The 11,384-nt window shown below is 45.4% G+C and overlaps 1 protein-coding gene across 1 annotated transcript; it reads left to right on the top strand.

Annotated features, from left to right (window-relative positions):
- The first annotated feature begins 998 nt into the window (after window positions 1–998).
- Window positions 999–1,664, top strand: LOC120969658 (uncharacterized). Its single transcript, XM_040396894.3, has one exon. The coding sequence runs from the start codon at window positions 1,027–1,029 to the stop codon at window positions 1,588–1,590; it is 564 nt and encodes a 187-aa protein (XP_040252828.1). The 5' UTR covers window positions 999–1,026; the 3' UTR covers window positions 1,591–1,664.
- The last annotated feature ends 9,720 nt before the right edge of the window (window positions 1,665–11,384 follow it).

The following is an 11,384-nucleotide window of genomic DNA, read 5'->3' as shown; positions in this document are numbered from 1 at the left end:
TCAAAAATTGTAGAAACATCAACTCCTACCTCCTGCTCGTCCTCCATACTTGATCATCTGCTACAAAGTCCACACATCCATCAATTAGAAAAATAGAAACTGCTGAAGATTTACAATCTGTGGGTAGTTGATGTCAATGAGCGTCCGTAGCAAGTTCAGACGGTGTAGCCTAGGAGGACGTAGACGTTCCATCTGCTCCATTATCTGCTCCAAGAGGACAGCTGCACCAAGAACTTTGTATCCTCAATGAAAACAACGCCGACCAATCTTCTTGAAACTGTCGTACGTACACTTCCTCCGCTCCACCACTAAGCTTCAGTCTGATTCATCAACACGGCTAAAAAGTAAACCAGATTGGATCGCATAGGCTTTGGAGATTTAAAGGTTGAAGAGAAGGAATAAGGAATAGATTGGATTGGATCGTGAGGGGTGAGGGAAGACTGCGTGAGGGTTCTTTGTTGGGTAAGGAAGATCGGTGCTGAAGTTTTGTAGGAATACGGTAGATGCTTTTTTTTAGATCGATTGTTTTTTTTGGAAGGTACTCTAGGTTGCTTTTTTTTAACAATGAACCCTATGTTGGTTTTTTCTTCGATCGCAAGGATTATATGCTACACCGGTATAATCCGGGCCCATTAGATTAACGGCCGGTAATTTTTAATTAATGTGGTAATTTCTGGGAAGTCCAAAATTAGTATAGGTAGGTAGGTAGGTATAGGTATAGGTATAGGTATAGATAGATAGATAGATAGATAGATAGATAGATATATAGATAGATAGATGGATATTCTATATTTGGCATGTTATTAATTACACGCTAAATATGTTGAGTATTTGCCATTGGAGTAATATATGTTATTAGATTGACACTGTTAGATAGGTGATTATCCATATCTTTCATCAATTCAAACCAATAAAAGATATGCATTTACAATGTCATTATTTGAAGGATTGAAGGACACATGCTACTACAAATAGTGCAATATTTATCATCCTCGATCACACAAAGAAATCCAAGGCACAACCACTATGAAGATCATTCTCCTCCTCCTCATCCTTGCACCCCTCTGCGTGTCCGTCACCGGCCGCCTCAAGTGCCCCGGCGTGCCCTACAACGGTGCTGTGGCGACCTGCTACCATGGTTGCGGCACGAAGCTCATCTACGACCTCTGCATCAAGACGATGCAGCAGGGCCACATCGACCTATCTCCGTCGCACAAAGAAGAGACCACCGCGTACGCCATCCTCGTGCTAAGCGCCGCCGTGGAGTCCACGAGGACCACGTCGCACACGCTGACCTACCAGCTCCAGAAGAACGCGTCCATCTCCGTCCAGGAAAGGGCGTTCTACGGGGCATGCCTTAACGACTACGTCGCGGCGTTGAACTCCCTCGACCACACCCTCGTTGTGATGCTGCCGAACTGCTTCTTTCAGGGGATCAACGACGACTACCTGAGCGCGTTGGCTAGCCTGAATAGTTGCAGGGATCGGTTCATAGGGCCGGTTATGTACACGTCGCCGTTGTACCCCCTGGTTTTGGCCGACCGAAACAAGGCCTTGCTGGCTTACTCGCTTGGCAAGTTGCTGTTATGAGTATCGTTAGATCTAGCGGCAACATGTAGACAGAAGAGCGATCAATAAATGCGGGAATTGTCTACACAAATTTACATGTGTGTATGTACCACTTTGTGTGTCCTCTCTTGCTCTGCATCAGTCAACTCATCCAAAAGTCCGAACCGATGGAGAGAAGCGGGCAATATATTTCAATACCCCCCTCGCGTCTAGGCTTACTTAGTTCTTAGATGTGAGATTTATGTAGGCTGCAGAATTTATTTTTAATATTATATTGGCAAGGTCTTGAACTCAGGACCTCCAGGCTCGGATATAATATTGAATTCATACGCCAGCCGACTCATCTAAAACTCTGAAGTGATGAAGAGAGGCGGACAATATGTTTCAACGAACATTTTGCAGTCGAGTGTGACACTCTTTGCGGCTCTCTCCTCTCCATGACTACTTCGGGGGTTATAGCGAGTAGCGACTCCATAACCTCTTTCAGGCACTTCAGTCCTATGATTTGAGGATTTGCAGCTTGTTCTAACACGACAGTATTGGCCTAGGAGCAACGGGGAAATGGAAGAATGCAGAATTGACCACAAAGAAACAACAAAGGGTGTGTTTGGTTTAAGTTGTGAACAGTTTCTGCATTGCATACACTTCTCAACCCAGCCTGGTTGAGCAAAAACATGCCCTAATGCGTCATCTACAAGTTGTTTGGTTGCTTGCATCTAGGGTCCCTGCATTAGGTAATGCACAAGTGCACTTTGTTTGGTTGCCTGCATTGGCCCAAGCGGCACATGGACAAGGTCTTTGGTTGCATATGGCGTAAATGGTGTGCTTACCTTGTACCTTAGTTGGTGAGCTTACCCACAATGATCACACCCAGCACCCCAACGCCACAACACAACGATATGTCTCCAACGTATCTACAATTTTTTATTGTTCCATGCTATTATATTATCCATCTAGGATGTTTTATATGCATTTATATGCTATTTTATATGATTTTTGGGACTAACCTATTAACCTAGAGCCCAGTGCTAGTTTCTGTTTTTTCCTTGTTTTTGAGTTCTACAGAAAAGGAATACCAAACGGAGTCCAATTGACGTGCCAATTTTTGATGATTTTTTATGGACCAAAAGAAGCCCTCGGAGTAAAAGAGTTGGGCCAGAAGAGTCCCGGGCTGTCCACGAGGGTGGGGGCGCCCTACCCCCTTGGGCATGGGCCCCTGCCTCGTGGACAGCCCGGAGACCCCCTGACGTGAGACCTACGCCAAAGAATCCTATAAATACAGAAACCCCCAGAAATAAACCTAGATCGGGAGTTCTGCCGCCGCAAGCCTCTGTAGCCACCAAAAACCAATCGGGACCCTGTTCCGGCACCCTGCCGGAGGGGGGATCCCTCACCGGTGGACATCTTTATCATCCCGACGCTCTCCATGACGAGGAGGGAGTAGTTCACCCTCGGGGCTGAGGGTATGTACCAGTAACTATGTGTTTGATCTCTCTCTCGTCTTCTTGATTCAGCACGATCTTGATGTACCGCGAGCTTTGCTACTATAGTTGGATCTTATGATATTTCTCCCCCTCTACTCTCTTGTAATGGATTGAGTTTTCCCTTTGAAGTTATCTTATCGGATTGAGTCTTTAAGCATTTGAGAACACTTGATGTATGTCTTGCATGTGCTTATCTGTGGTGATAGTGGGATATTCACGTGATCTACTTGATGTATGTTTTGGTGATCAATTTGCGGGTTCAGTGACCTTGTGAACTTATGCATAGGGGTTGGCACACGTTTTCGTCTTGACTCTCCGGTAGAAACTTTGGGGAACTCTTTCAAGTTCTTTGTGTTGGTTGAATAGATGAATCTGAGATTGTGTGATGCATATCGTATAATCATACCCATAGATACTTGTGGTGACATTGGAGTATCTAGGTGACATTAGGGTTTTGGTTGATTTTTGTCTTAAGGTGTTATTCTAGTACGAACTCTATGATAGATCAAACGGAAGGAATAGCTTCGTGTTATTTTACTAAGGACTCTTGAATAGATCGATCGGAAAGAATAACTTTGAGGTGGTTTCGTACCCTACAATAATCTCTTCGTTTGTTTTCCGCTGTTAGTGACTTTGGAGTGACTCTTTGTTGCATGTTGAGGGATAGTTATATGATCCAATTAAGTTATTATTGTTGAGAGAACTTGCACTAGTGAAAGTATGAACCCTAGGCCTTGTTTCAACGCATTGCAATACCGTTTACGCTCACTTTTATTACTTGTTACCTTGCTGTTTCTATAATTTCAAATTACAAATACATATATCTATCATCCATATTGCACTTGTATCACCATATCTTCGCCGAACTAGTGCACCTATACAATTTACCATTGTATTGGGTGTGTTGGGGACACAAGAGACTCTTTGTTATTTGGTTGCAGGGTTGTTTTGTTGGAAATATGCCCTAGAGGCAATAATAAATGGTTAATATTATATTTCTTTGTTCATGGTAATTGTCTATTATTCATGCTATAATTGTATTGTCCGGAAATCGTAATACATGTGTGAATGCATAGACTACAACGTGTCCCTAGTAAGCCTCTAGTTGACTAGCTCGTTGATCAACAGATAGTCAAGGTTTCCTGACTATGGACATTGGATGTCATTGATAATGGGATCACATCATTAGGAGAATGATGTGATGGACAGGACCCAATCCTAAGCATAGCATAAAAGATCGTGTAGTTTCGTTTGCTAGAGCTTTTCCAATGTCAAGTATCTTTTCCTTAGACCATGAGATCGTGCAACTCCCGGATACCGTAGGAGTGCTTTGGGTGTGCCAACCGTCACAACGTAACTGGGTGACTATAAAGGTGCACTACGGGTATCTCCGAAAGTGTCTGTTGGGTTGGCACGGATCGAGACTGGGATTTGTCACTCCGTGTGACGGAGAGGTATCTCTGGGCCCACTCGGTAATGCATCATCATAATGAGCTCTATGTGACTAAGGCGTTAGTCACGGGATCATGCATTGCGGTACGAGTAAAGAGACTTGCCGGTAACGAGATTGAACAAGGTATTGGGATACCGACGATCGAATCTCGGGCAAGTAACATACCGATTGACAAAGGGAATTGCATACGGGATTGATTGAATCCTCGACACCGTGGTTCATCCGATGAGATCATCGTGGAACATGTGGGAGCCAACATGGGTATCCAGATCCCGCTATTGGTTATTGACCGGAGAGGCGTCTCGGTCATGTCTGCATGTCTCCCGAACACGTAGGGTCTACACACTTAAGGTTCAGTGACGCTAGGGTTCTAGAGATATGTGTATGCGGAAACCCGAAAGTTGTTCGGAGTCTCGGATGAGATCCCGGACGTCACGAGAGGTTCCGGAATGGTCCGTAGGTGAAGAATTATATATAGGAAGTCAAGTTTCGGCCACCGGGAAAGTTTCGGGGGTTACCGGTATTGTACCGGGACCACCGGAAGGGTCCCGGGGGTCCACCGGGTGGGGCCACCTATCCCGGAGGGCCCCGTGGGCTGAAGTGGGAAGGGAACCAGCCCCTAGTGGGCTGGGCGCCCCCCCATGGGCCTCCCCCCATGCGCCTAGGGTTGGGAACCCTAGGGTGGGGGGGCTTCCCACTTGCCTTGGGGGGCAAGGCACCCCCCTTGGCCGCCGCCCCCACCCTAGATGGGTTTGGCCGGCGCCCCCCTCCCAAGGGGGCCTATATAAAGGGGGGGGAGGGAGGGCAGCAAGATGACAGCCTTGGGCGCCTCCCTCCTCCCCTGCTACACCTCTCCGTCTCGCAGAAGCTCGGCGAAGCCCTGCCGAGACCCGCTACATCCACCACCACGCCGTCGTGCTGCTGGATCTCCATCAACCTCTCCTTCCCCCTTGCTGGATCAAGAAGGAGGAGACGTCGCTGCACCGTACGTGTGTTGAACGCGGAGGTGCCGTCCGTTCGGCACTCGGTCATCGGTGATTTGGATCACGGCGAGTACGACTCCGTCATCCACGTTCATTGGAACGCTTCCGCTCGCGATCTACAAGGGTATGTAGATGCACTCCCTTCTCCTCGTTGATAGTATACTCCATAGATTCATCTTGGTGAGCGTAGGAAAATTTTAAAATTATGCTACGATTCCCAACAGTGGCATCATGAGCCAGGCCTATGCGTAGTTACTATGCACGAGTAGAACACAAAGCAGTTGTGGGCGTTGATTTTGCCAATTCTTCTTGCCGCTACTAGTCTTTTCTTGTTTCGGCGGTATTGTAGGATGAAGCGGCCCGGACCGACCTTACACGTATGCTTACGTGAGATAGGTTCCACCGATTGACATGCACTAGTTGCATCAGGTGGCTAGCGGGTGTCTGTCTCTCCTACTTTAGTCGGAACGGATTCGATGAAAAGGGTCCTTATGAAGGGTAAATAGAAATTGGCAAATCACGTTGTGGTCTTCCGTAGGTAAGAAACGTTCTTGCTAGAAACCTACAAACCACGTAAAAATTTGCAACAACAATTAGAGGACGTCTAACTTGTTTTTGCAGCAAGTGCTATGTGATGTGATATGGCCAGAAGATGTGATGAATGATATATGTGATGTATGAGATTGATCATATTCTTGTAATAGGAATCACGACTTGCATGTCGATGAGTATGACAACCGGCAGGAGCCATAGGAGTTGTCTTTATTATTTTGTATGACCTGCGTGTCATTGAATAACGCCATGTAATTTACTTTACTTTGTTGCTAAACGCGTTAGCCATAGAAGTAGAAGTAATCGTTGGCGTGACGACTTCATGAAGACACAATGATGGAGATCATGATGATGGAGATCATGGTGTCATGCCGGTGACGAAGATGATCATGGTGCCCCGAAGATGGAGATCAAAGGAGCATAATGATATTGGCCATATCATGTCACTATTTGATTGCATGTGATGTTTATCATGTTTTTGCGTCTTATTTTCTTAGAACGACGGTAGTAAGTAAGATGATCCCTTATGATAATTTCAAGAAAAGTGTTCCCCCTAACTGTGCACCGTTGCGAAGGTTCGTTGTTTCGAAGCACCACGTGATGATCGGGTGTAATAGATTCTAACGTTTGAATACAACGGGTGTTGACGAGCCTAGCATGTACAGACATGGCCTCGGAACACACGCAATACACTTAGGTTGACTTGACGAGCCTAGCATGTACAGACATGGCCTCGGAACACGGAGGACCGAAAGGTCGAGCATGAGTCGTATAGAAGATATGATCAACATGGAGATGTTCACCGATCTTGACTAGTCCGTCTCACGTGATGATTGGACACGGCCTAGTTAAATTCGGATCATGTATCACTTAGATGACTAGAGGGATGTCTATCTGAGTGGGAGTTCATTAAATAATTTGATTAGATGAACTTAATTACCATGAACTTAGTCTAAAATCTTTACACTATGTCTTGTAGATCAAATGGCCAACGTTGTCCTCAATTTCAACGCGTTCCTAGAGAAAACCAAGCTGAAAGATGATGGCAGCAACTATACGGACTGGGTCCGGAACCTGAGGATCATCCTCATAGTAGCCAAGAAAGATTATGTCTTAGAAGCACCGCTAGGTGAAGCACCAAACCCTGAGAACCAAGACGTTATGAACGCTTGGCAGCAGCGTGCTGATGATTACTCCCTCGTTCAGTGCGGCATGCTTTACAGCTTAGAACCGGGTCTCCAAAAGCGTTTTGAGAAACATGGAGCATATGAGATGTTCGAGGAGCTGAAATTGGTTTTCCAAGCTCATGCCCGGGTCGAGAGATATGATGTCTCCGACAAGTTCTTCAGCTGTAAAATGGAGGAGAATAGTTCTGTTAGTGAGCACATACTCAGAATGTCTGGGTTGCACAACCGCTTGTCTCAGCTGGGAGTTAATCTCCCGGATGACGCGGTCATTGACAGAATCCTTCAGTCGCTTCCACCAAGCTACAAGAGCTTTGTGATGAACTTCAATATGCAAGGGATGGAAAAGACCATTCCTGAGGTATATTCGATGCTGAAATCAGCGGAGGTGGAGATCAGAAAAGAACATCAAGTGTTGATGGTGAATAAAACCACTAAGTTCAAGAAGGGCAAGGGTAAGAAGAACTTCAAGAAGGACGGCAAGGGAGTTGCCGCGCCTGGTAAACCAGTTACTGGGAAGAAGTCAAAGAATGGACCCAAGCCCGAGACTGAGTGCTTTTATTGCAAGGGAAGTGGTCACTGGAAGCGGAACTGCCCCAAATACTTAGCGGACAAGAAGAAGGCCGGCAACACCAAAGGTATATGTGATATACATATAATTGATGTGTACCTTACCAGTACTCGTAGTAGCTCCTGGGTATTTGATACCGGTGCGGTTGCTCATATTTGTAACTCAAAACAGGAACTACGGAATAAACGGAGACTGGCGAAGGACGAGGTGACGATGCGCGTCGGGAATGGTTCCAAGGTCGATGTGATCGCCGTCGGCACGCTACCTCTGCATCTACCCACGGGATTAGTTTTAAACCTCAATAATTGTTATTTAGTGCCAGCTTTGAGCATGAACATTGTATCTGGATCTCGTTTAATTTGAGATGGCTACTCATTTAAATCCGAGAATAATGGTTGTTCTATTTATTTGAGAGATATGTTTTATGGTCATGCCCCCCTGGTCAATGGTTTATTTTTGATGAATCTCGAACGTGATGTTACACATGTTCATAGTGTGAATACCAAAAGATGTAAAGTTGATAACGATAGTCCCACATACTTGTGGCACTGCCGCCTTGGTCACATTGGTGTCAAGCGCATGAAGAAGCTCCATGCAGATGGACTTTTGGAGTCTCTTGATTACGAATCATTTGACACGTGCGAACCATGCCTCATGGGTAAGATGACCAAGACTCCGTTCTCCGAAACAATGGAGCGAGCAACCAACTTATTGGAAATCATGCATACCGATGTGTGTGGTCCAATGAGTGTTGAGGCTCGCGGAGGATATCGTTATGTTCTCACTCTCACTGATGATTTAAGTAGATATGGGTATGTCTACCTAATGAAACACAAGTCTGAAACCTTTGAAAAGTTCAAGGAATTTCAGAGTGAAGTTGAGAATCAACGTGACAGGAAAATAAAATTCTTACGATCAGATCGTGGTGGAGAATATTTAAGTCACGAATTTGGTACACACTTAAGGAAATGTGGAATAGTTTCACAACTCACGCCGCCTGGAACACCTCAGAGAAATGGTGTGTCCGAACGTCGTAATCGCACTCTATTGGATATGGTGCGATCTATGATGTCTCTTACCGATTTACCGCTCTCATTTTGGGGCTATGCTTTAGAGACTGCCGCATTCACTTTAAATAGGGCTCCGTCGAAATCCGTTGAGACGACACCGTATGAATTATGGTTTGGGAAGAAACCTAAGCTGTCGTTTCTAAATGTTTGGGGATGCGATGCTTATGTCAAGAAACTTCAACCTGAAAAGCTCGAACCCAAGTCGGAAAAATGCATCTTCATAGGATACCCTAAGGAAACTATTGGGTATACCTTCTACCTCAGATCCGAAGGCAAGATCTTCGTTGCCAAGAACGGGTCCTTTCTGGAGAAGGAGTTTCTCTCGAAAGAATTGAGTGGGAGGAAAGTGGAACTTGATGAGGTGATAGTCACCCCTTCCGAACCGGAAAGTAGCGCAGCACGGGAAAATGTTCCTGTGGTGCCTACACCGACTGGGGAGGAAGTTAATGATGATGATCATGAAGCTTCAGATCAAGTTACTGAACTTCGTAGGTCCACAAGGACACGTTCCGCACCAGAGTGGTACGGCAACCCTGTCCTGGAAATCATGTTGTTAGACAACGGTGAACCTTCGAACTATGAAGAAGCGATGGCGGGCCCGGATTCCGACAAATGGCTAGAAGCCATGAAATCCGAGATAGGATCCATGTATGAAAACGAAGTATGGACTTTGACTGACTTGCCCGATGACCGGCGAGCCATAGAAAACAAATGGATCTTTAAGAAGAAGACGGACGCGGATGGTAATGTGACCATCTATAAGGCTCGACTTGTCGCTAAGGGTTATCGACAAGTTCAAGGGGTTGACTACGATGAGACTTTCTCACCCGTAGCGAAGCTGAAGTCCGTCCGAATCATGTTAGCAATTGCCGCATACTATGATTATGAGATATGGCAGATGGACGTCAAAACGGCATTCCTTAACGGCTTCCTTAAGGAAGAGTTGTATATGATGCAGCCGGAAGGTTTTGTCGATCCTAAGAATGCTAACAAAGTATGCAAGCTCCAGCGCTCAATCTATGGGCTGGTGCAAGCATCTCGGAGTTGGAACATTCGCTTTGATGAGATGATCAAAGCGTTTGGGTTTACACAGACTTATGGAGAAGCCTGTGTTTACAAGAAAGTGAGTGGGAGCTCTGTAGCATTTCTCATATTATATGTGGATGACATATTATTGATGGGAAATGATATAGAATTCTTGGAAAGTATAAAGGCCTATTTGAATAAGTGTTTTTCAATGAAGGACCTTGGAGAAGCTGCTTATATATTAGGCATCAAGATCTATAGAGATAGATCAAGACGCCTCATTGGTCTTTCACAGAGTACATACCTTGACAAGATATTGAAGAAGTTCAATATGGATCAGTCCAAGAAGGGGTTCTTGCCTGTATTGCAAGGTGTGCAATTGAGCACGGCTCAATGCCCGACCACGGCAGAAGATATAGAAAAGATGAGTGTCATCCCCTATGCCTCGGCCATAGGGTCTATTATGTATGCCATGCTGTGTACCAGACCTGATGTAAACCTTGCCGTAAGTTTGGTAGGAAGGTACCAAAGTAATCCCGGCATGGAACACTGGACAGCGGTCAAGAATATCCTGAAGTACCTGAAGAGGACTAAGGATATGTTTCTCGTTTATGGAGGTGACGAAGAGCTCGTCGTAAAGGGTTACGTCGACGCTAGCTTCGACACAGATCTGGATGACTCGAAGTCACAGACCGGATACGTGTATATTTTGAATGGAGGAGTAGTAAGCTGGTGCAGTTGCAAGCAAAGCGTCGTGGCAGGATCTACATGTGAAGCGGAGTACATGGCAGCCTCGGAGGCAGCACAGGAAGCAGTCTGGATGAAGGAGTTCATTACCGACCTAGGGGTGATTCCCAATGCGTCGGGCCCGATGACTCTCTTCTGTGACAACACTGGAGCTATTGCCCTTGCGAAGGAGCCCAGGTTTCACAGGAAGACCAGGCATATCAAGCGTCGCTTCAACTCCATTCGTGAAAGTGTTCAAAATGGAGACATAGATATTTGTAAAGTACATACGGACCTGAATGTAGCAGATCCGTTGACTAAACCTCTCCCTAGAGCAAAACATGATCAACACCAGGACGCAATGGGTGTTCGATTCATCACAATGTAACTAGATTATTGACTCTAGTGCAAGTGGGAGACTGTTGGAAATATGCCCTAGAGGCAATAATAAATGGTTATTATTATATATCTTTGTTCATGGTAATTGTCTATTATTCATGCTATAATTGTATTGTCCGGAAATCGTAATACATGTGTGAATGCATAGACCACAACGTGTCCCTAGTAAGCCTCTAGTTGACTAGCTCGTTGATCAACAGATAGTCAAGGTTTCCTGACTATGGACATTGGATGTCATTGATAATGGGATCACATCATTAGGAGAATGATGTGATGGACAGGACCCAATCCTAAGCATAGCATAAAAGATCATGTAGTTTCGTTTGCTAGAGCTTTTCCAATGTCAAGTATCTTTTCCTTAGACCAT

Source organism: Aegilops tauschii, chromosome 7 (genome assembly GCF_002575655.3).
Source record: "Aegilops tauschii subsp. strangulata cultivar AL8/78 chromosome 7, Aet v6.0, whole genome shotgun sequence".
NCBI lineage: Eukaryota > Viridiplantae > Streptophyta > Magnoliopsida > Poales > Poaceae > Aegilops > Aegilops tauschii.
This window is presented reverse-complemented; position numbering and strand designations above follow the sequence as displayed.

Coding starts and splice junctions, on each gene's coding strand:
- LOC120969658 (XM_040396894.3), top strand. CDS start 1,027: ATGAAGATCATTCTCCTCCTCCTCATCCTTGCACCCCTCTGCGTGTCC.